At 36.0% G+C, this 26,809-nt stretch overlaps 1 protein-coding gene across 1 annotated transcript; it reads left to right on the forward strand.

Moving 5' to 3' along the window:
• Positions 1-15,634: 15,634 nt before the first annotated feature.
• On the forward strand, positions 15,635-26,443 carry RBP2 (retinol binding protein 2; the record flags this gene model as incomplete). Its single annotated transcript, XM_082487343.1, has 4 exons — positions 15,635-15,707; positions 21,431-21,609; positions 24,678-24,779; positions 26,390-26,443. The coding sequence occupies 4 exons, from the start codon at positions 15,635-15,637 to the stop codon at positions 26,441-26,443; spliced, it is 408 nt and encodes a 135-aa protein (XP_082343469.1).
• Between the last annotated feature and the right edge of the window lie 366 nt (positions 26,444-26,809).

Genomic DNA, 26,809 nt, shown 5'->3' on the forward strand with positions numbered 1-26,809 from the left:
AATCTCAATTGCTTGTTGTTATAATTGTAACCTCTTATCTCTACTGCAGCAAGCATTTCCCTTGGAAAAGGAAATTATGTTCGTTCATTGCTTCCGTGATGATGCTCTCCAAATAATGCATGTAAAATTAGCCATGCAGTTTCCATAAATCTTTAACAACTTGTTATCATAAAATGTAATTTAAAACTTCCTCCATAAAATAGCTGCTTACTGAACACATAACATTCAGCAATTACTTGACAAACATCAGCCTCCCTGACTACTTTCAAAGCTACCTAGTAGCCAAGACCTTCACAGTGAGTTCATATCCAGACTTGCTTACTAGTCAGGAATCAATCTTCATATTAATTTTATTGTTCTTTCACAGAATTTCAGCTACAGTTTGCCCATACCAACCCTGTGTTTCTGTACAACTGCATTACTTCCAGATAATGAACAATTTTAATTTTGTAAGAAAAGACCAGTGCTTACAGCAGCAGTGTGAATGAAAAGATAAGAAGGTGCATTTCACCATTTCTAAAAGTTGAATCCAGTATTGATATTATACTTAATCCAGAAAACTCAATTTGACAAAAGCTGAAAAGTAAATTAAGACCAATATGTGCCATAAGCATGATTGTTCTACTTCTTCAGCTCCCACAGTTTGGGCTTTTGTGTTCAATTTCTAGGTGGGTATGATCTTCTGAAGATGACTGGGGAACTCACTGCCACCATTTATAGTTCTGTGGCTTTTCAGTGAAAGGCACACACAGAAAGAATGCATACTTGCTGTCTTTATAGCGCATGAAGGCACGTTGTGCATATGAAGTGTCAGCTTTAAGGAAGAAGTGGATAACCATGATTTTAGCAAGCATGATTCAACAGACCAAAATTCAGAGCCTGAAAGTTCAGGATGGCCAAACTTACTGTGAAAACAGAAGCAGCAATGTGTAATACAGCTATGAACAACCTGCTTACCTTTGCTGAAGATACAGAGATTTAAACAAACACAGGGATAAACCAAACTTAATCTACCTGAGGTATGTAACACTACTATAGCTATAAGCTCATCCAAAATTTCTCAGATATTCACCTGATTTTTCCAGGAAAAAAATAATTTTGGTTTGATAATGTCAACTTCAACCTTCTGCAATATTGTTGAAATATTTTGTGCAGATCTTTTCATTATAAGCCCCCTATAATTATGTGTACTTCTGAAATGCATCCCAGAGGTTGTATTTCCATCTCTCTTATCCTGCTACTTTACTCCTTCCCCATAATTTCAGTCCTTTCTTTGTAGATTAGAATGACTACAGCTTAGATGTTGAAATTTGTTCCAGTCCTAGGTATTCAACCTACCTTTAACTTACTGCTCCCCTAACTTCCTCCCATTCCTCTTCCCTCTTTCCCTTCAACTCACTCATTGTCCAACAATGTTGGATAGCCTGAGTAAGAAGGTCTGGAATACAGCTAGTTTTGTACTGACTTTCTTCTTCCTTCCTTCCTTTCCCTCTTTCCCCCACCCAAATTTCACGATTGTTCCATATATTTCTGTAATTGTTTTCTCTGGAAACTGCCTTACTGTACACAAGGCTTACCTTCCCCCGGAATTCTCCCAGTGATTAGATCATATACTTTCCTGCTCTGCCCTGTCCAGCAGAGGACATCCTGCTCATTTGGACAATGTACAAATTTAGGGCACGTCCCCCTTGTGAATTCCCACATGACTTCCAAGAGGAGCAGAAAGACATTTCAGTAGTATTTGAAAAGCATAAAGTATCTGCAAATGCAAAGGATCAGGTATAGAACTGAAACCCTTTGCAGTGGTATGATTTGTAAAGAAAACAGGATGGTCTTTTAAGAGTAGGAGGAGAGGAAAGGGTGACAGAAGAAAAATTAGCAGCACTAATATTTTTTAACAAGTTGATTATGTTTGATGTAATGGCATAATCTGTACAGGTGGTATTTTCATTTGGAACATTATTTGTTTTCTGGTTTAGACGAATAATTCCAAACATGCATATTAATTTTAGTGGGGGACAAACAAGGGTATAAAACATTTATCTCAGTACCTAAATACTGGATATTTGATATGAGCGCAAATCTAATTTAATGTATACAAAATACATGCAGGTCTAATGACTCTCTAATTTTTTGTTTCTATATTCTAGAAATCTAGGATTTTTTAATAGATACCAAAATATTTTGCTGGCACAAAAGAACACAAGTTAAAACAGACTCCATTACCTAAAGAGTTATTTTAATATTAATTAATATTATGAAATGAATGGTCTTAATTAATCTTGTAAAATGCCTTTAATGTTGCTAGAGCATTTAATCTTCAAATATATTCTATAGTGTGTAGGCACATAGTATGACTAACATTATACTACAACGTTAAAATCATAGACTTGTCTAGGCTGGAAGGGACCTTTAAGATCATCAAGTCCAACCATCAACCTAACACCACCAAACCCACCACTAAACCACGTCCCTCAGCACCACGTCTATCTGTCTTTCAAATACCTCCAGGGATGGTGACTGAATCACTTCCCTGGGCAGGCTGTTCCAATGCTTGATAACCCTTTCTGTGAAGAAATTTTTTCTAATATCCAATCTAAACCTCCCTTGCCGTAACTTGTGGCCATTTCTTCCTGTCCTAGCCTTTTTTCTCCCAGCCTTTACTGATCTGTAGCTCAAGCCAGATGTTATCTTTGTATTTAATAGCCTTCACCATATTTTTCTTTCACAAAACTCTCCAGTCATTTTTGGGATAAATGGAAACTTTTGACAAACCCAACAGCCTCTGTCAGTTGTTGAGAAAACACCTCTTTTTGTTTGCTTGGACCTGCTACCTGCTATTATAACGTAATTCCTCCTAATTCTTGTACTGCAAGAGATACCGAACAGCCATTCCCTATTTTTCCACGCCACTCAGATTTTCATCACCCCTAGTGTCTCAGTAAGAGAAGTGTTCTAATAGAATCAGAGTCAGTAGGCTGATTCCAGTGTATAGATTTGATGGTTTTCATTCCTAGACGCTTTTGTTTAAAAAAACAGATCACAGTGTTCCCATTTCAGTCCACACCGCTGAAATACTCCATGGAAATACATGGACTAAGAGCAACTCTTATAATCTAATCCATGGAAACCAGAACTAAAATAAGAGTTAGGGTTGCCGTCTACATTTATGCAACAGTCTAACTATGAAAGATGGGAAAGAATTGCTTAGTGTGATCTATGTAACAGCTTTGTTGTAAAATAAGCATGAGTAGGCTGAATGGCAAATATCTTACAACAAGAAGGTGCATTAGATTCCTAAAGAATCTCTTATGGGACTGAGCAGTAGAGGGTAATAGCCTACTGGCATGGCATGAATGATGTGCTCCACTAGATACATCCACTTTCAATGTCTATCATTTGGTTGACTCTATATGAAATTTAAGCAGACAGTAAAAAGCAAGAGTTCTCCAGAAGAACATTAATAAAACTTCCTAGTATGTAACATATTTTATTATATTATTTTTTGGACAGACTCATCTGTAATCACATAACAGATTCATGGTAATTCATCCTTTCATCCTCTATTAGTAAAAAATTTGTCTTGGAATACTACCTATGTGGTACTGCTATATCTATTTTAAGGAGTTTTTTTAAATAAACATTTGCTTTGAGGTTAAGTAATTTACTCCTGTCTAGCAAAAGTGCATACAAAAGTAGAGTCCCTTCAGTACTGTGTATTTTATTACCAGGGCAAGAACTTTCTCTACATTAATAGCTAGCAGTTAAGTACCCACACTGAACACTTAAGCAGAATGGCATTTCAGTTCTTGACCGGTCCCTTCAACAGGAAAGATTAAGATTCTACACTATGGAGGCAGACTAAAATTCTATCTTTTAAGGGCCACATTCTTATTAAAGGAGGGGAGGAAAGAAGGATGGAAGATGGTCTGCAGTTATTGTCTCTACAATTATTTACATAACAAGAGACCATTTATCTCATGGTACAACACTATTTTAATGCTGAGCATATTAAAAGGTCAATATTGTGACAAGTGCATTTAAAATTTAATTTTTTTTTTTCAGCTATTTGACAGTTCAAGATTGCAGCAGAAGCACGAGCAATTAGTTATGGATACATATTTTAGAGTAGCTAACATTTAGAATTTGTTTGTGTGTTTGCGCTTTTGCAGAAATATACAGAGCATGATTATCAGCAGTAAACTGCAAAGATGTGCAGTTCTTAAAAATGCTTTTATCAACATTGTGGAACCACTTCAAGAGCTTTCCTGCAACTGTTTGGCTGGCCTTTGTTTCCCCTCCCCTTTCAACTACACAAAGCAACAGTACAGAAGCAAAGAGTTGAAATACAAGAAAAGGTGAAGAAAAGGCTAATGCAAAGTTGTACTGGAATTTGAAGTTACACTGCAACTGAAAGTTCCTTCACTGTCCTGATGTTCCCACCTAACATCAAGTGCTAGCACTTACTACAAAAAGGAGATATTTATAATGCAATGCAGTCACCATTATAATTTGTTAGGGCTTAGAACCATAACATATGGGGTGTGCTCACTGAAATTTAACATTCAATCAAGTGCAACAAGACTCACAGCAGTTCATTGCTCCCCTTCTCTAATTCTAAATCAGCACGATTCGATTCATCTTTTCTTAGCAAGACACTGATACTTATTATCTATAACGATTACAATTTCCAATGCTTCTCTCCAGCTGGGCATGTTAAGGGCATGCAGAAGAAGTTAACACATTTCAAGAAGGTGTAGTAGTACTTCTGTGAAATAGCTGTGTGATCTTTCACTCATCCTGTCAAGAAACATGCTGCCATTCTTGATGATGACATTTCCAAGTTTATTTTTGCAGAGGAAAAGGGGAGAAAAGAGCCATTTTATATATATTACAGCAACACAGCAAAGAACTTATTTAAACACACTACCAAGCAGCTCTTCCAAACACTCATTTTTAGGTACAACAATGTATTCACTGTAATGCAGTCAGTCCTCTCCACTATATTGCTGATACCAGTGTTCATCAGAGACGCTTAATTACTCAGGACAATCCTTAAGGGCAACATATGGTCTAAAATATCACTATATAGAAAGCTAGTCATCACTACTCCTTTATTCCAACACATATGTTCCATTATATCAGATATAAACACAGTCCTTTCTCAGTTCTTAAAAACTGCTCACAGATTACTCTGAAAGAATTCTGAAAGAATTGCTTGTGAGTTTTAGATCTATTATACCTAAGAAACAGCAGAAAGCACAGAATAGACTTTCGCAACACTCTGCAACAGTAACATATCATACAAACTTCATCTGAGATCAGCTTCAACCTGTCTCAGACACGGGGGCTGATTTAGGAGCCAGACAAACAAGAACTGCAAACTAGATTTCACACTGTCCTAAATGATGCAGAAACACATGACTCATTCCCTAGGAAGCAAAACAGAAAATAAGTAGAACATCAGAGTTCCATAGCAAAATAGTCTCTGAGCAGTCTTGTTCCAGCTCCTTAAGGACCAAAAAAAAAACCAAATTTCCATTAGAAACTTTCCTAGTCATTTTTGTGCAATGGAACACAAGGCAAATATCTCCCAAAAACATATGCAGGATAATTTCAGAGAATGCTTTTTGCAACATATGTACAATTCTTTACAATGCATTTTTCTCACACAGCAAGTCTGCCTTGCAGACATTTGAAGTATCACATCACACAAAATTCCATTTCTGTTTCCAACTCCCAGCATGATGGCATATATTTTTTACTTTATTTCCAAATATATTTTGGTGATCAAAGAAACACATAGGCACTTAAACTGCTGAAGGTCACTCAAAAACCTTACCAGGTGCTTCACTGTTAGCTAAAATTAACAGGTAATAAGTACCTAGTTTTTTTAGGAGAGCCTTTTTCCTTCTTCAGCCACATAAATGTTTTGAAAAGCTGGCCCAGTGTCATGCAGCAGTCCCACTCCAGCTTGCGTAACTTCAGGAACATCTAGTTGCCTTCTCAGTCACATATTCCCCTGAAGTAAGTGAATGGTTTTCCAAACAGACTAGTTTGGATTAATCAGATTCTCTCATCAGACACTAAAGCCATCCAGAGCGACCTCGACAGGCTTTAAAAGGGGCCCTGTGCAAACCTCATGAAGTTCAACAAGGCCAAGTGCAAGTTCCTGCACCTGGGTTGGGACAATCCCAAGCACAAACACAGGCTGGGCAGATAATGGATTGAGAGCAGCCCTGAGGAGGAGGACTTAGGGGTGTTGGTTGATGAGAAGCATTACATAGGACAAAAAAAAAAAAAAAAAAAAAGTTAATGAAACAGCTTGGGCAAAGCAAGAAGATTTCCTTTTCTTCATATTACTTTCCTTTCTGGTGCAAACGCTCCTTATTTTTAGAAGATTCTGCCTTGTAAAGCTGTACCATGGGTAATTTCAGTGCTTATTTGCTGATAATTTGATTGCTTTGCAATGAAAGTATTTGCTGAAGTAAAACTTTTTTCATTCTTTTTTTTTCCTTGAAAGGATAGCAAAGCTACCTGTAATTGCACTGATGATTTTAAAAGTAGGTATTTCCTTGTTTAAGATTAATGCAAATATTTTTATTTGTTGTAATTAGATATCTAAATTTAATATACTGTCTGCATTGCAAATGTGTTTGAATGGGATTTTGCAAGGTATTGAGATCTCTACCTTGATACGAAAACTATTAAAACACAATGCTATCCACTGACAGAAAGCAAAATGTTATGTAGATGTGCTGGCTAGATAAAAGGCAGGTTACTCAGCAGTCTGCATGGTCAGATGCTAATGAAAAATGTATTAATGGGGGGAAGAAGAACAGTTTTCGGCTGCTTTTCATAAATCTGAACTTTGAAAGCATCCCATTAGAGAGTCAGTCTAATGAGCATTCATTTAATAGACACTATATAAAAGGTTATAATAATGATATGATGTCTCCTTGGAAATTTCAGATATCTCTGATTGCCACGCAGTAATATAACCTTTACTCACAAGTGAAAGATGTGTTATTGAACAGAGATAGCAGATCAGCCTACAAAGGCAATGAGCATATTCCAATGAATGGCAGGCATAAAGCAATTTCCCAACTGTCTGTTAGTAGGGCCCATATACCTTCCAACCATATTGTACTTTGCCACTGTCACTGTTACAACATGGTGCTTTTTGAATCCTTAGGGCTGCTGGCTGAAGATTAGCTGCATTAGTCACAAGGAGGAGAAGGGATGAATTTTTTCCCGTCTCATGCTGAATATTGTTCTAAAAGACTTTTTTTTTCCACCTTCAAATGCCCGTTAGTTGCAATCTCTTGATAAGAGAGCTAATTCAGGCAGCAGTCCTCTCCCCCAAAAGTTCATCTTTCAACTGGGAAGCAATGGAGCACAATACCCCGATAACTGATACACTTTCTTTTCCCTGACAGGGTTGTCTTTCACTGGGAACAAAGGCAATGTTAAACATCATTCTAACAGATATATAGCTTACTACAAAGACTTCTGGTTTTGTCTGGCAAGTTAGAAAAAACTACCCAGATGTCTTTATTTTTACAAGTAACACATTTCATTTCAGCACAAGACTTTGTTTTCCCACTGTCATGAGGGAGACTCCTCATAAGGAGTCTAACGGTACTGAAGAAATGCTTCCCAGCTCAAGCTCTTTTTTCATTGTTGCTATGACAGGGGCCAAAGCTGATGCTTCACTTGTGCTGTTTTCATACACCTGACAGTCTGCCTATGTTCATAAAAAGGAGATACTTGTTTCCATATCGGGTTTTTCTCTGCTCAAACCTCAGATCATCTGGAAATTCCCATACAATCAAGGTGAAGCCAAACAACTAATTACTGTAACTTCAAATACAGTCTAAAAGGGGCAAGTGGGAAAAATCTCTGGAGACCAGAGTGGATGCTTTCATTTTGCACTAAGTACCAAATAGTTTTAGCAAGACAGAGGTAAACATGGTTGCTCTGCCTTATTCATTCAGCTTCCTTAAGTTCTTTTTGGCAACATCCTAGGCAAGCTGTTATGATAACTATATAGTGGATTACAGACAAAAATATATTTTAACATCCATCAATGAGGATCCTTCCTTCCTTTCGTCCGTCCGTCCTTCCTTCCTTCCTTCCTTCTTTCCTTTTTTCTTGCTTTCATTCCTTCTTTCTTTTCCTTCCTTCCAGATTAAACCCAGTCAGTATATGAAAAGACTCACTAGTATAGTTCTCACCATTTCTAGGAAGCTTTTAATGGAAATTTGGAAAAGTCACTTTCAAATACTTACTTAAAAGTAACTCTCCTAATCATTTGGTTAACTTGCTTTCCACATAGAACCTACTGAAGCGTGTTATTGTGATCATGACTCTGAATTTCTGGGGAATTCTTTCCTAATCTGAGATTATATTTAGGCCTCAGTTTTTCAATTTGGATATCACCTAATTCAATTCCTTTTTCTTTTCCTCTTCTAGCGAAAGACAGTCTGCCATTCTGTTATATTGTATAGCTATACCTGTATCTACATCCACATCTACATCTACCTCTATAAATTTTCTACTAAAATACACATTTTAAGAAACTTTATTTTTTATTTGTATCTTCTTCAATATTAAATGTACTTGGTACTTTTTATTGAAAACTGAAATTGTGATATTTATCAATTCCCTGTTTCAATTCAGCCATCCAGTGGCAGCATCGGTAAATCAGATATAAATGATCCTTCCCCCTGTTTTGTATGCATGTGCATGCAGTTCCTGAAACCACACGGTATCACTGCTATTAAGAACCTACCCTGTCAGATGTCTGGAAGAAATCTTAACTTCTGCAATGTGTCCTGAGTTATTTCGCTTGGTTCACCACCAATGAAACTTAAATTGACTGATTATATACATGCTTAAAGAGCCATCTTGTAGTGTGAAGTATGTTGCATTTGCATTTTAGTAACACAGCATATACTGATTCATTTAACTACATCAGGCAATATTTGGATTTTTCAAATTACATTTTTTAAAGATTACTATAAATTTCCATCTTAAATGCTATTTCTGTCAAATAACTGCCAACTTAAAGCCAGAAATTCACCACAAGGACAGACAGACTTCTAAATGCCACTGTTACTACAACAGATTACTTTCTAATAAGTTCCAGGGTGCACTGGAGAATTAAACACTGGCTTCATTTCTTGAATAGGAAATGGCAGAATGAAGCCAGAGCCTTTCCCACAGCAGGAGTGCTGTTGTGGAGCTGGAGATGCAGGCAGAATAGGATGACTGTACAGCACTGAGAGAGAAATAAATTTATGAGATTTACAACACAGAGCATCGCTTAATCAACAGGAAATAGAGACTTAGGCTTATGTTTTAAGAGATATGCAACAACACAGGATGATAACATCCAGTTACCTAGAAGATTTTGTTTCTGGGTTACTGAGCTAGTAATTTTTTCTAGCTGAAGCAGTAAAACTGATTTATGGCAAAAAGAAAGCATTCAGGAAACAGATACACTCACCTATCTAGGAATTTTCCTAGGACTAGGATAACAGTTCTGTAACTGCTCTACACCGGTAGCAACAAAACAAACAGGCAGAATATTATTGCGGAGTTTTATCAATATATCTGGACCTAATTTACAGTCCTTCTGGGACAGTGACTTTAGGTCCTTAAGGTTATCACAAGAATGGTTTTAATCTTTTCTAAATGACTACAGTGAATTCAAAATTGTGCACTAATTGCAGCAACTGGTATGACATTTTCTGTTTATCTGGATTCTAGAACTTTAAGCAAAATCTGTCCATCATCAAATTATACCACTTACAAGGTATGTGAAAACTTGAGGTCTAAGATATTTGAAAGTATCCCTATAAAGTGTTCTCCAGATGAGGTAAAAGGAGTATTTCTGTTTGACAAAATTTATTCTTTAAAATGTTATTCTAATAGATGAGACCCTGCATTAAAATGACATTTCAGCTTTTATAGTCAAGCATGAACAAGCTAAAGGAGATACACATTTTCTTAGCTAGATTGTGCTTGTCATAGAAGCATCAAAGAAAAAAACCCACACTGCTTTCTATAGATTCTTTTAATTCAAAAACCATCAATCAGTATTCCAGTTCAATGTCTGAGTAATGCAACTTTTATCTGATGAAGATAAGAAATGGCATTTGCAATTACAAAACTTTGCTACAGAATAAATACAATTAAGTTATAGATTACAGTTACAGATATTAACGCACAGCTCATGCAGGGAATTCAGATCCTGAAAAAATCTTTGAAGGGAAAACTTAGGCAGCCTTAATGGCAATGACAAAGCACTTAAACTGCATTCAGGTTTTCAATCTACATTGATATTAGCCCAGGAGGAAGCATGCTTTAGTGGCTCACATAAAGGGTTATACTTGCTAACTTGCTTTGACTAGCGGCTTATTGCATGACCTTGGCCAAACTATGTCGCTCCTTAAGTTTTTCTGATTTTACAAAGGCTAATGATTTTTTACTTGCTTCCTTGAAGCCAGTATATAAAGAGCATTGAATAAGTGCTTGCAAGAATTAAGGAACAAATAAATTCAGTATTCCCCATTTTCTTGAAAATCAAGGTCAGTTTTATCCACTGGCAATTATTCCTCTACAGCATAATTTTTCATAATGTAAACCACTTTAATAAAAGTGAGTTCTCAAGCCAGTAGTATCCACTGGATGATTTTTATTATTATCAAACTCAATAACATGATCACTGGTGACATTAGGAAGTCTCTAAGAGCTAAACCAAAGTCCGTCCTCAGAGACGAAGAAGGCTTCTAATTAATAAAGAGTGTAACACCTGCATCCAACTCCATCAGCAAAAGCAGATGGAGTAAGAGAGATAAGAACAACTGCAGAGAGGCAGTCATTGATAAAAAAAATCCAATGGCAGAAAGCCAATTATTTTATTTCAATTATTTTAAGTGATTAAAAACATATTTTTGTGCAGCTTTGTTTAAATTGAAGGTAAACACGAAATGTGCCAAACTGGCGTAACTGCAAGTTATGTGTACGTCCTCACTCTACCACAGCATTTGCAACCAGTCGGTACTGTTCTGTCAACAAGATGCCAGACATGTTCCTCTCCTGAGATGTGAATGAAGGAATTCTCCCTTCTCTTAGGTGTCAACAGAAAGTTTCCTCCTGCAGATTTCTGTTTTGGCGTGATCAGCTAAGAACTGACATTAAATAATAAGTGTTTAGCCAACAACCATACGTACAACTGGTCAAACTTTGAGTCCTTCTCTGCAGGGCCCAGACCTCAACAAGCAAGCAAGCTTAAGAGTCAGAAGCCAAAACTCTAATTAACTCCAAGACACTGAGGTAGGCTTGGTTATATTTTGTTGTATCTGACCTGGCAAGAAAGCTCATAAGCTAGGCATATCCAAGGTAGTTTAGTGCCATTTGATATTGGGGGAGGGCAGCCATTAACAAGTAGGCAATCAAATTCTATTTGCTGAGCCCATTTTGCAGATAACACCTTTTGATTCTGTCCTCTCCTGCTGTACATGTCTCCTGCTGCTCCTGCCACTTCCTAGTAAATTATCTGCCCAGTAGCTGACGACTATCTTCACCCAGCTGAATCCCCAAGGCTGCCAGCCATCTTACATACTGACAAGAAGTGAATTGCCTCCCTCCAACTTGCTTTTAGTTGTCATAATGTGACTACTCGTGTCTGTGCTGAACAGAGCCCCAAGCCTGGTGACATAGCACCTCTGACAGTTTTTGCTGAATACATTTCAAGTGATTAATTTTCTTAAAAATAAAAATAAACCTGGTGAGTGCACATGTGCTAACAAGTTAAAAATAATAATAGGTGCCTGTGACCATGCTGCTTCTGTCTGAATCCTTCAGGGGAATTCAGTTGCTAAGAACAACTTACGCAGCTTGCCATATTTCTATGTGTTAAAAAAACAACCAAATAACTATAGGCAAAAGTCCCAGCTGTCATGCAGGAGGAGTGTAGGGGCTGATTGGGGGAGTAAAAGACATTTTTCTTCTGTGTTATATACGCATATTAGATAATTTTAAAGGAAAATGAAATGAGGCAAGGACAGAGTGGGATGCATGCTACCATGTCTTCAAAATACCATGCCCAAAAGTTTGCAGAGAAAATTCTGTTTGACTGGTAGCTCTGTTATTTAAATAGTGCTCCTAACTGTCCTTTACAGCATAAACTGTCCCAAGGAGAGTGCACTACCTGCCGTTTCAGATAGCAAGAAGGCTGAACTTTGTTCAGCTACCCATATAGGATGTCTCTTCTGGGCAGGTCTCAGATACAGTGAGAGGAACTGGAGGCAAGTGTTAGAAGTAGCACCCATGACTGCTGACTCATTCTACAGAAACAACATTTGGGCCTCACTTTTCAGTCTTGTCAGTCTAGGCTCTTTTTATGAGATGTTTTGTTTTAAACTGCCACTAATCAATATTGATTTATAGGACAGGGGCAAGAAAAGCCACCTTTGTTTCTTTATACAAAAAAAAATGAAGACTGAAAATGTTACGTAGGCTTTTAACAAGTCTTTTGACTTTTCATGAATTTGCTTTATTTCCAAGGTCTTGCTACTCAGCCATAAAATTTATCCTTGCGTTGAAACCTGACACACAAGCTATGAGCTCAGAGCCTTGGTTTTTAATGTACATATTGGAAAACCTGAAGGCAACACCTCCCTCCCGCCATTCCCAGGGTTCAGTACATCTTATACATGCATCCCTACTGATTTTACTGGTGGTCTTAAATAATAACGATGATTAGGAGAGGGCAACTTTTCTTCATTTCCCCCAAACTTATGTTTATGGCATAGGAAGGAAATACTATTTTGCCATTTTGAGTTTGTCTCTATGTATGTAGCATATAAACAATAAACACAGGGCAAATAAAATTATTTCTAAGATTTGAAGAGGGTAATAAGTCAAAATTTTAAAGCTGAAATGTGATGAGAGGCAGGTCAATGTAGCTAGCAAGGCACAGACCCAAGAGAATGCTGAGGATACAGTGGGTCAGTGATCTGCAGACTTACAATTTTCCACATAGGGCTTTAAAAAATTGTGTGTTAACATCATCTGTACTGTCTCTTGCCTCCGTATGTATTAAGGAGGCACTTGAATGTGGTAGAGGTTTTCCTGCCTATCAAGATATTGATTCATAAACTGAAAATTCTCTTTGTGGACCTTAACACAATTCTCTTTAAAAGCTCATGAAGCATCACAGAACTCTGTCAAGTCAATATTTCATGTTTTATTAATTCCCTGCTTAGCCAGGTCTTTGATTGGTTAAATTTAGTGTCTGTAAACCTCCTAGTTGCGTATTTACCTGCAAAAGCTCAAAAGAACTGTTTCAGGTTGATGGATAAACACATGCTTAGAGAATTCCTAATATGGAGTTTACAAAATACACACACTGAAAAAAAAAATTATTTAAACAAATAATAAGGGATGGGCATAAACAAAGCACCATTGTGAAAAACCTGTAGTACAATTGTTTGTGTACACTGTTGATTAATTATGGCCTTATGTGTAAAGAATTTTCTCATCTCATAATCTTCTCTGAATGTGCCTAGCTCTGCATATCTACAGCAATAGAACTGTCTATTTTTTTTCGTTCTTAACGGATGTTAATTGTTGATCATCACATGATACAATGTCAGTGACTTCTGCATCTTACCAAAATGACTGGTACATAGGAAGCAAACTACTTCAGAATTAAAATCAATGAGCGTATAAAATCTCTCACCATGAGCTTCTAGCATATGCTCTGATTTTAGAAGGTGATTGTAGACATTCAGTCTGATTCATTCCTCATAAATCCATCGCTAGACATTTGGAGATATAAGGTAAAACACTGAGTACCTGCTTTTAAATTGGACATCATCCCTTTAGTACACTGAAGGAGAGAATGACTTCCAGTTGGACAACCAGTGTGATAATGCACTTAAAGATTATTATGCATATGCACAAGGAAACTCATGTTGCTTACACAGCTAATTTTGAGTGGTTGTGATTGGTTTACTGGGGAACAATAACCTATTATTTTTCTTGGTTTTCTAGAATCTTTTAGTATAGATATCAAATGTATGAATAACAATAATGCATTTATTAATGTTGATGCAATGTGGAGGCTAAAAAAGAAAGTATGCGAAGATATGTAAAATCAAACCTATTGCATAAGTATTACATAATAATTTAAGCACAAAGATTTTCAAATTTCACTGTCAACATAACATCACTTATAGTGTTTCACCTAGAAATTCTTATAGTGGAAACAAATACGAAAGTAGATGTGTTCAGCCCAATAAATTGTGCTCGAAATGAGGCTTTAGAAAGCCACACTCTACCTATTTAAAGATTTAAAACAGTGATTACTGATTTCCCTGGGTAAACTCATCTAGAGACAAACTATACTGTACAGTTAAGAATGCAGGTATCTTCCTACGTGCATTCACATAGGAATTCACCTAACTTTCAGTCACTGTGGTTCCTTGAGCCTTTTTCTGATGTCTGATTGAAAACCCTTGTAATATCTCCTGTAGGTATAGATCAAGATTTTTCTTTTCCTTCTTTTAAATTAGCTCCTTAAGTATCACTCAATACATTTCTAGCAAAATTTTTAATAATAGTCCCATTTAAAAAAAAAAAAGAGAGAGAAAGAAAAGCAAGGATTTTTGTGCTCCTGATCACATCAGTTATTCTATCTGTAGAGCCATCTGTAAGTTATCTTAACTAATTAAAGCCAAAGAATTTAAAACAGTAACTTATATTAATTTGCTTTTGGTGCTTACTTTCAATTCCAATAAAGTTCTACTGCACATTCAGATTCTCCATTCAGACACATTCTGAATGTTCTTATTTGCACAACTGAAATCTGTGATTGTCCCCACAACAATGTAATGCTGCTGGGTGAAAAATACTTTTCTAACATAAACTGCTATCTTACAGAGCAATTAAAAAATCATTTTTAGGATAGGATTGATACTAATTATGATTGATTGTGATTCACTTTACATTTGTTAAACTTGCTGTTAAATTAAAACAAAAATATGGAAGTGCTGTTGGTATAAGTGTAGCTATTGGTATATAGATAATTTGAAAACCAAAATCTCTATATGTTCATTATTTTCAACAGAAATATTCCATTTCTGCCCTGCCTTCCATTTGTTAGACATTCAAGACTTCCATCAGTTTTAAACGGGAGTTCTGGGTGTGTCAGGTCTGTCAGGTTGGGTCTTCATAGTGGAATGTGAAATGTAGAAAGGAACTGAAAAAGAGAATTCACCTTGGAAACTTGAACAGGGTCATACAATTTGCCACTGTGTTCAATATATTTCAAAGGTATCCCATAATAGCTAGTAGTTCTTTACAAAGGTCACTGTGAAATCATATCCTGTATCACTACATATAAGAAAGTCTTCCTTGTCTGCCAGCTGTTCAACTGGACTTTGTAAATGAAGGCAAAGTTTTCTAGGGTTATCATTCTGACCCTTAAACTGTATTATCTAGAAAACCATAAACCTTGTAAAAAAAAAAAGATATGAAAAGGTTTATAAAACATTCTCTTAGCAGATCCTGTTTCCAGCCTCACCTTTTCGTCTGAAGTTGGTTTTAAGCTCTTGCCACCATGCCTGCTGATTACAATGGGACGTGGGAAATGGAAACCAATGAAAACTTTGAAGGCTACATGGTTGCTTTAGGTAAATGAAAAAAATATTAACTATATAGAGATAAAGAGAAAATGTTTCAATTATACGTAAAATCCTTCTAAAAATTAATGTGTGTTGTGGCATAAGGGTTTCTGCTAATCACATTAAAAATCAAATAATTGTAATGTACTTATAATTACAATGATCTAAGTATATAAGGAAGGGAAGAATTGTAGCCAAAGATGTTAGTCTTTATTTAGCTAAATGAAAAAAACGGGGCGGGGGAGCAAAACCCAACCTTTCAGATACAGAAGCTCTTTTTTATTACTGGTATATACTTACTGTAACAGTCAAGTCACAACCTGGTTGGCTCTATTAAAGACTGTTTAGTACTTAATTAGCTGCTTGAACTAGCAGAAATTATATGAACCAGTTGCATGGTAAAGGCGATAAAAGCCCTCAAAAGCATTTAAAAATAAATGGGCAGATATTTCTGACAATTTTTGTGGGAGTCATCCTTAACACAGCAAGGAGACTTAGGTCACAGGAGTTCTTAAACATATGTTCACATGGTTAACTAAGCTTAATTTCACTTGTCTACTACCATCATTGATGACAACAGTATATGTGTACATGCAAAAAGAGACGTTTCGCTCTTTAGGCAACTTTCATTTACCACTTTGTTAGGCTCTCTGTCATTAGAGGTCTGATAGCTACAGTTTGTGTATACATTATATAGGATATTAAGCATACTCCTTGTAGATGCTAGAATACCAAAACACTGTTAACTGAATGCAAGCAATATCCTTGTCAGTTCATATAAAGATCAAGTTTATGATGTTTGTAGATTGATTTCTCCTCACACTGACAGACTCAATTTCTGTAATGACTGTGAGATAATTTTATGAGAGAAATGTCTTATTTTGCTGCAACTATTATTTTCAATATAAATTGTCTTTCAAGCATTTTCTCATAAAGGTATAAACTTTTTGCTCGAGGTCATTATGATTATGCAACTAGCATGCAGGAAATCCTTCCTCTACTCAGGTTAGCAAAGGTGTAGATCTTTAATTTGCTGATAAGAAGAAATAATAGAAGACATCAACATTTCTCAAGAATTTCTTCAGTACACTCTGGATTGATATTGAAAGAACAGTTATCACCTTTCTACCACTGCAAAACATAGCTGCATTCCAAAAACTGCAAAAAATATGGGACTTAGATTTATGCAGGCATGAGAAGTGTAATTTTTAGAATCGGAAGTCTTCTCCCAGCTCTACATCACAGATGAGGAGCATAAAGGACCATTGTTTCCTCAGCATACATGATGTCTATAAAACTCATACAAGAAAAGTAGTCATTAGAATTTGCTAATTTAACCTAGATTGGAGATGTCTGTCTGGCTCTGAATCATAAATTAGCACGTGACAAAAATCAATCCTATATTTTATTTTTATGCTTACAATTGATAGCCCTCAGGAGCCCAACTGGGTCTATGAACTTCTCATTCCCAGATGTCTCATTGTTTTCTATCCAGTGGTCATTGATTCCTATCTTTTGTTCTTCTTATTTTTCTGCCTTTCTACAGTAGCTGACACAACTGCAAGAGAGATGCCGATAAACAGCAGCTTTTTCAGGTCAAAGTACCTTGCACTTTTCATCAGAAGTTGAGATCAGACTTGTGGTTTGTTGTGCTTTGTTTAAAAGGTTTTGAGCCAAGTTTATGGAGATTTAAAGAACTTGTTTGCTCAAATTCCAAAGTATCTACTTGTAAAGATGTACATTATAAAAACAATTCAGTAGTTCAAAATCAATGAGTACACTGTTTAGCCATCTTCCACAACCTAAGAAAATGTATTTCTTAGGAAGAAGAGTCTACCACATGGTAATGTGGTAATCAGGTAATTAAATCTATCCTTTTTCAAGTAATTCTCAAAGTCTACACTAGTGACTGACTTAGGGATAAGTACCAGAAAATCCTTAACTGACATAAAAAAATTTGATGCTTTAATTGATTTTCTATTAGTTTTACTCTCATCAAAGAATCTTAACCCTAATTTATTTGTCTGTTCAGATTGAAAGAGAAGAAAGACACACAAACACATAAAAATAAACACTCATCCTTATTCAAGACCAATTGAAAATAATTTCCTTAAAACCTCAATTCTTTTAAGAGAGAAAGGCAAGTTCCACTATTTGTAGTTTTTATCCTTTGCATTTATGGAGAAAAGCTCAATAACTTTTGTCTGTAAATACTATACACATATACCTGTGAGGTACAAAAAAAAATCATTTTTTAAAATTATGAATGGTTAAGCCAATATCATGAATTTCAGGAGAAAGAAACATACTAACTGAAGTAATTTGAGTGCTCAGGTTTGACAGTTATGCATAAAGAGTAATTGCTACTTTATATGCAACTGAAATGTGATTTCAGCATTAAATATGCCAACTGTAAGTGAGCTATGGGGCCTGCTGGTCTGGATGATATTTAATTCAACTCCTAGTTGTCACAAATTGACTATTCCAGGCTGTCTTCGTCTACCTCAGGCTTCTCTTACTGCCTGCCTCAGCTTCTGGTCTTACCTACAATTCTTGCTTCTAGCTCAATTCTCTCTACTTTGGCTCTGCTTCAGTCCTGTCTCAGCCCTTTGCTCCAAGACCTGACCCACTTTTGTGGGGTGTTACTCTAACAACCAGCCATGATAGTCATCCTGCTCTAGTTCTGCCTTGCTTCGTAGTGATAAATTTCATCATATTTGATAATTCTCTTTTGATAATTATCTTCATAAAGATCTTTCTGCTTTTTAGGTTTATTCATTCCATATTCTTTGGATGCAAATTAAACACTTGTGGTGTGAATATTTTCTTTCCAAAGGATTTGTAATTGTGGTGATAAGTTTTTATTTGGTTTTAGTGGCCATCTCTTTCTTCCTTTCTTCCCTTCCAAGGTATTCTTGTATTGTTTATTTCAGTTGAGCTATAACATTTCACTTGCATTTGTCTTAAAATCCAGGAAAAAATGTCAGGGAAAAAGATAGCTGCTGCTAATAATATGGATTTCTTTGAATTTTAATTTACCCACTGTTTGTTTAATTTACCCACTGTTGAATTTAAACCGTGATTTTCATTCAAATTCAATAAGAATTTAGTGTCTAACTGTCATAATGCAAGTATTAATTATACCAGCTTTAAACTCAACTTTAATTACTATCATCCTTATATTCAGATCCTTTTATAACAAGTAATCCGTTTTCCAATTTTATAATTCTTTTTGTACCATAAATGCTAGCATGAACTCGTCTACAGCAGCTACTCTTTGCAGTGGCACCCTTTGAATCACTTCAGTCAGTGGATAAATTATGACTTTGTTATTATTAAATCAAGTGGATTTTTGATCCCTTTCTGATCTCATATATCCCAGTGGAAATTGGGAGAAATATGGATGGATTCAGCCTACAATGGGGTCTGGACCCCAGACATCCAATACTGGGAAAACTGCTTAAAAAAGGATAGTAAGAGTTCACGAGAACAAAAGAACTTCACCCGCTCAATAGCCCAAAACAAAGCAAGAGAAAGAATCTGTTAGAATAAGGAATGCAATATAGATGTATTTTTCCTGGGAAATACTTCAATTCATTGCCTACCCTGGGCAGACTGTACTGGAGAGGTGCTCACTGAACTTTCTGATAAAATTTTCAAACTACTTTCCCAGTAAGAATGCCAGAAACTGGTTGGGATGAAGTACCTATTTGCACCAATTGTCTGGATCTGGCCCTTCATAAGTACATCATAATGTTTTTGTGTATACATGCATATATATACTATAAGTTATACTAATTAAAAACTGCCGATGAATTAGCAAAAATAACCCACCAAAAAGATGCATATGGCTATAGGTGATTCTCTGAACGGAAAGAAATTACATGGAAATGGTGAAAAATATTCTTCTTCTCTGTTTCTCACAATTTTACATGGTTGATATTCTAAGTATTAAAGTGCTCAGGTTCAAAGCACACAGGTTTTGTTTTTTTAAAATTCATCCATCCTTATAATTAATACATACACAGTTCTATACTTTAATTAAAGAATAGTTTTGCTCTTTAAGCCAGAAACTTTGATTTTGTCATAAACATGTTACAAAGTATTTTAATCTACTATAATAGAACAATATATCATTTTTATTGCTTGTATTGTTCAAAATGCAGTTATGAAAACCATGCTTTAATAAAACCTCCCCTGATTTTTCTCCAGGAGCTACAAGACTCATATATTAGTCAGAAATAGCATTTCTTTGAAGTCTAGACATTTTTTTTCCTCAGAGAAAACTAAATTTTATGTTACCTGTCTATAAATCAGACCCAGAGATACCTTTAATCCACCACAGCAGATAAATATACCCAAGAAGTCTTGAATATAAACACTGAACAAGAACATTATTCCCCATGTTAAAAAGTCACATTTTTTTTCAAGCCAATCCTCTTACTCAACTTGATTAGTACTTCACAAGCAGTATAATGAATCTACCAAAAGAAAAAGGACTCCATTAGTATGTGGCATTGCTGAGCTGACAATGATTAACTCACAAGCAAAACCACTAAAGGATGGCTAACAAACCAAAACCATTTTTCAATCTCCTGCAGAAGCATGTGAAATTATTTCATTTGCATATAGGACCATAATAAGATTCACTGCCAGCTGGTCAGAAATATTTATTGCAGATGGTAATGCAGCTGGCGTTAGGTGGATTGTCTAGGGCAAACTGTCATGATGGTAATATATATTCTCCTTTTGGTAACTTTCAATGCATTCAGTTGCAAGCAGTTGTTTACATTATAATGTTACTCTTCACCACGAACAAAATAAGGATGTTAAGGAGATCAGTACTGCATAAAATGTTGACAGAATATTAAACAGAAACTGTCAAATGCTGTATTTTGACACTTTTTGACTTTTGACTTTGAATTTGTCTCCCTTTAACATCTAAATTACAATTTATTTCTGTGCCTGCTGTCTAACAATAATGGATAAGTCACACTGGTATTTGATTGTTTCTTTTTTATTCATTAGTATAATTTTCATTATTTTTAAATTAACTAATTAACCTCTTGTATACTCCCACGGACTATAAGTTCATCATAAAAGTAACATGCCAAAATCCCCTTGATTACATACTCATTCTAATATGCTTATTTTCTGAAAAGGAATTTTATTCTGAGTTCCTTCTTTTCTGGGTGTCTAATGTTTGTAACCTTGCAGAACACATACCAGTACCCTCATATGCTTATATAATTTACACCACATGCTTAGGAAAGGGAATGGCTTCCAAGCATAAGATGACAATAGCATTCCTGAACATTCCACAGCTTCATGTGTGAATGAGGCCAAAAGGCAATGCCAGTCTTAATAGCCCCTGTTGTTTCACATTCTCCAAAAAAAATGGAGATTGGGGTGAGTTAACATGCCAGTAACTATTCACTACTGATTGTATGTTGTAGCTCTGCTCATAACATTCCCACAGATATCCTCTTAATAAATAATTGTATAATCAGTGGAAGATCCTCAAATTGAAAGTCTACTTGCAAAACCAATTTATTTTTCTTTGAAATCATCTTCTTCTCTGCAAAATGTTGCAGGTAAAACTGTCATTTATGGAAATATGTTCCACATAAAATGTTATTTTTATGATGTGTAAATAGAAGTGCTGTGTGTTTTTATTTTTGGTAACAAATATTGGAATTTTCATTGTGATACTCTTTTCTGTTTTTTCACAGGTATCGATTTTGCAACTCGTAAGATTGCAAAACACTTGAAACAAACAAAGGAGATTATTCAAGATGGAGACAATTTTAAAACAAAAACACTCAGTACTTTCAGAAACTATGAACTGGACTACACTGTGGGAGTGGAGTTTGAAGAACATACCAAAGGACTGGATAACCGAGTTGTAAAGGTAAAAATTTGGTACCTGGTATCTGTTTACACTACAGTTGGCACCAGGACTGAGCAGTTCCAAAAATCAGCTGAATACATGATAAAGAGCCCTAGTATTTTACAGACATCAGAGGATTTTTATAAAGCAGAAATAATTTGCGTCTTGAGACTGTTTTCTTTCCCACTACAAGCATTTATTATAAATGCAAATCAGAATGGTTACTCAGATACGTGAGGACAATCATTAATTACATGGTTTTCTAGTAGAGAATTTTTCCAGCTTTTCTGTGATCCACCTTTTTGTATTTAGAAAGTAGCAAAGTAACTGTATTTTTACCTATGTATCTTCCTTAATGAAACTGTCAATTCATCCCTTTGACTTTAGGACTTTGTGTCAATATAAATTTTCAGTTGTGAATGGCTAGGTTCACACTGTATTTTTAATCTGAGCCTGTTCAACCTCTATTGGACAATTTAACAGTTGGACATTGTTAAAAATAAACCTGCACTCAGCTATTAATCTTAAGGGAGTTTTGGGAAAGGACAAGAAAAAAATGCGAGGCAAAGCTACCACTGATAGGGGAGGCAGGCCTACTAGCAGTGGTAGGCAGGCAAGGAGACCCAGCAGTGCATGCTTTACCATCTTTAGGATTATAGGAGTAACCTGAGCTCAGAATTCCCCTAGGAAACTATGGGCATATGTTCAGACACCTTTCAGTGAGATATGTGGACAAGTAACGTTTGGATAAAGGCCCATATTTTGTGTCAGCCCATGCCCTACCTCCTACGATGGACTGAGTCAACCAATAAGTCTGTTCCTGTGATGCATTCAAACAAGACAGTATCAGGGAAGTTAGTAAAGAAATCAGTACAGACGAGCACTAATTAAATTCACTTACTTAATTCAGCTTCATATTTCTGTATCAATACTGATTCTGTTCTACTCTCTTCTCACCCCTAAAATACTTAAGCAAGATTTTCAATGGTAGAAAGGGCAGTATATCTTAAATTTCCATTGACTGTCCCCTTCAGAGTCTTAATAATGTTGCATCACCTGCCTCTCTTTGTCATCATTCACTGAATCTACCCATATCAACTCTTCTGCCAATTACCACAGGTTTATTCTTCCACTCAGCTCTCGGTTTTCTTGCTCTTCTCCAAACATACACTGCCTTTTCCACCAGTCTCTGCTCAATAAACAAGGTTTCAGAACTTTTTGCGAAACTCTGAGAAGCTGAGATCAAAGCTTACTGTCAGTAAGACCTGTTTTGGTTTGGCAATTGCCACAGGAAATTGGCAGCATAAAGGATATATTTACATTTGAACTCATATCACCCTTCACTGGCATGGCACAGATCTGACAGAAGACATTGTTTATTCACTATGGATCACTTTTAATTCTCAAACTAACTTTGTGCAGTGTAATTGCTATGACTTCTTCCAAATTGTTTCTCATTCACAGCACTGCAAGGCATCAAACAATAAGATGCATTTTTTTCCAGTATCCTGAATATCCCTGTCTCTAAATTGTCTTCCTAACACTTTCTCCAGTGAGCACTGGGTGGGACATATTCCTGTGACAGAGTTTGTGATTTAAAACATTTCTGCCACATCTCTTTAGATCAGTTGAAGTCATTATTAAGGATCTAAGGACTCATTAGTTGCATCACTCCTTAAACCCATAGACTAATGCTCCTCTAGTGCTCTTCACCACTACCAAAGCCATGGTCTGTCTGTGCAAAATCATCTCACTTGCAGACTCTCCTTTTCCTTATCAATTATTTGGAAGGAAGGAAATACAGCTTGTACAATTATAACACTACCTGGTTTAATCATATTTGCCTAATATTATTTTCTAAACAAGTTATATTATTTGTTTCTAACAAGAGGAGAAGCAAAAAGAAAGCACATAATGCCATTATTCTCAGGACTGCTCTAAAAGAATTTTCTGGTCATTTTATTAACAAAACAATGCCTCAAACACATTGAAGTTAGATGAAGGTAATAAAACTGCTAGGCAACATTTAAATGTAAAGAGGGCATGGATAATTTAAAGAGCATGTAGCTTAAAAATTCCGTAAATAAGAAAGAAGTTAACTGAAATGGAATGAGTTTTGTCTCGTTATTAATAGAAAGCTCCCTCATAAGAGAAATAAATCATCCAGTGCTGAACTATAAAATGAATTAAGCTCCCAATACCCTTGGAGCTTTTTAACAACTGAACTTCCACTGATTGTAACTGGTCTCTGATGAGGATTTGCCTATAATACATGGTTAAATGTCTCCCTAAAGTACAATGGTTCAAATCTAGAACAATTCAAACAAAGTTGTTTTGAATTTACTCTAGCATATCTGAGTAGAGAATTTAGCCTGTAAAGAGAACCTTTCCTTACACAAATGGTCATCCTGCTCCTAGGCAAGAATCAGGATACTCAATACCATGTTTATTGGTGATAGACTCTGAATCACACCAAATCATGAAATGCCTGAGGATGGAAGGGACCTCTTGAGATCACCCAGTCCAACCCTTCTGCTCAAGCAGGGCCAGCTAGAGCACCTTTTCCAACTTACAACTTTAAAGGTCTTTTGTTAAAGTCCATGAAAGACGCTATAAAATAAATAAATTTATTGTATGAGATTATATTAACATACACTTCATCTTGTTACTTTATGCAGCGCTAGAAACATGTTAGCACGGCACTAGTTGGTATAAGCCCCCAGGTCTTCATTCATGAAACCTTATAATCTTTTTATTAATGGCTTGAAACAGCAAGAAAAGAAAAATAGTTTGCATACATTGCACAAGTATCTGTTAATTCACTCAGCAATACACTAGTTAGTATGAACACTTCATATTTGTGTATGTGAAGAAATTAATGGAAATGACAACAAAGCTTCACATCAACGTTGTCATCTTGAATGCATTCAAGTTTTGGTTGAATGGCTGATTTGGGGTTTTTCAGGAGGAAGATGGGGAATGGTAGGAAGCAAGTGTAATTTCGTCTTCTCATTGTTTGATTGAGCTTATTTTCGTGTATTCATAAATTTCTCATTAACATATCTGAGTTAATTATCTGATTCATGTAGACACTAGTGACCTGGGATGGTGACAAACTAGTATGCGTTCAGAAAGGTGAAAAGAAAAACAGGGGCTGGAAGCACTGGATTGAAGGAGACCTACTGCATCTGGTAAGGGCTGCTATACAGATACACAGCACATAACTGAGACTGCAACAAAGTACCATTTTCCATTTCAAAGAGTTTGTTACTTGTTCTAGTTAGAATGGTCTTCAGACAGGTCTGATCTCTGAACTCTAAGGAAATCCCCCCCCTCTGCTACAACTCAGGAATGCTCAATTTCCTTCCACCTGCTCCCAATTAAGTCATAACCCTGCAGTGTCTTTTTGCTCCAGTCCACTGCCCTCCAGCTATTAACCCTTCTTGTTACAGTGCACCTCTAACATCATCTTGTTCTTCTACAATCATTGGTAGAAAAAAAAAAAAGTACGGGACAGATTGCAAGAAAAATATTTTTTTTTTTTTTCTGAAAGAAGCAGTATGAATTTTTAGCATATTATGCTGTAATACAGATCAGAAACCTCTGGATAGTCAAGACGATCCTGCAAACAACCTACACTGCAATTACTTTATGCTAGTACAGTAAAAGGGCAAAACATTCATACATCTGAGTTAGTAAGATGGAGCCCAAAGATAAATGAGGTGAGTCCAAGAGAGGCCAGAAGAGCCTGTGCAGGATACAAGCAGTCAGTGAAGTCCAGAAAGATTTCAAAATAATAGATACATAGTGCTAATGATTCCAGAGTTTCTTGGGAGACCAATCAAGAAACTGGCATGATAATGTTGGATGGTGCGACAGGCGAGTGCAGAAAGATTATGGAGGAGAGTTCATTGTTTCTCTCTCATGATTTGCATCTAGGTATTTACTCCTTCACAAGTTTACCCTTCAGACAGTTGGTATGGCCAACCACATTGCGTCAAGTCTGTATGCTTGAAAGGTCAAAGCAATGAATTAAAAAACACTATCTGCCACCTAACCTAAAGCCAACTATCTGGCACACTTTTTCAACTCAATCTTAACTCATATGCAAAACCTGACCTAACAAAGGTTCTACATGCTAGCACCAGGATTCAGGCTAAGATTGTTTGAAACAGAGAGACCAAGTAGGTTCTTACAACAGTCTGTAGAAAGTCTGTTGCGGGTTTGGCCAACTGCTGGCCTCGGTACACCTCAAAGCCTTATTTGGCACAGGAATGCTGGCTAATCAGCAGACAAGCCAAACTGCCTGCCTTGCAGTGTGCCAACCTTTAAGAGGTCAGCTGCAACACTGGGCAAAAATAGCATATTATTCTGGCCCCTGAAAAACAGCTGGGCACATCTCTGAAGCAAATGTCCTCATCTTTTTAAAGCATCCTCCTTTTCTTTTTATTTCCTTGTTTCATTGCTTCTCATGAATTATGAGGCGACATATGAATTATAAACTATTATATTGTTTTAATAACAGAGCATGAAAAAGCCTTGCATTAAAGAGCAATTTTTATGCATTTTTCATATTTATTTTTCTTAGAGCTCAATTTAATTGACAAAATCTAATTACTGCAACATGTAGTGTGTGGCTGCTGATCGGTTACATATAATACACTATTCTTTCTGTTTTCTTTTTCATTAGCTTATCTTTTTAATGCAATGGCTCGGTTGTAGTAATTTCTGGTGGGATCTGCTGCGTATGCAAAATACAATTTGTACCTCTGTATACTTACTAATTGTTTTAATACTGCAGGAACTGACATGTGAAGACCAGGTGTGCCATCAGATATTTAAGAAGAAAAACTAAAATCGACCAGAAAGCCACCCAGATCTTCATCACAATATTATGCTGTTATGTTTTGTCTAAAAAGAATAACCAAGCCAGAGTTGCAATAATTCTTTGACACTGCTATGTGAATGTATTTTGTGCATGTTTATGGAAACAAACACATTTTATAGAAATAATATCAGTTACAAACATCATAAATTCCTTTGCCTTTCAGCCTGGAGTTAAATAAAAGTACTTATCTTTCAAATAATGTTTTCCAACATCTTTGTAATAATTTCCAGAGGAATGTCCTTTAGCAACAAGGCTGAAAATTAACAGTCACAATTATCTCAACCACAGTATATCTCTCCACAGTGCTGTAATATCCTAATATATTTGGATGAC

Source organism: Vanellus vanellus (genome assembly GCF_965231255.1).
Source record: "Vanellus vanellus genome assembly, chromosome: 8".
In the NCBI taxonomy this organism is placed as follows: Eukaryota; Metazoa; Chordata; class Aves; order Charadriiformes; family Charadriidae; genus Vanellus; species Vanellus vanellus.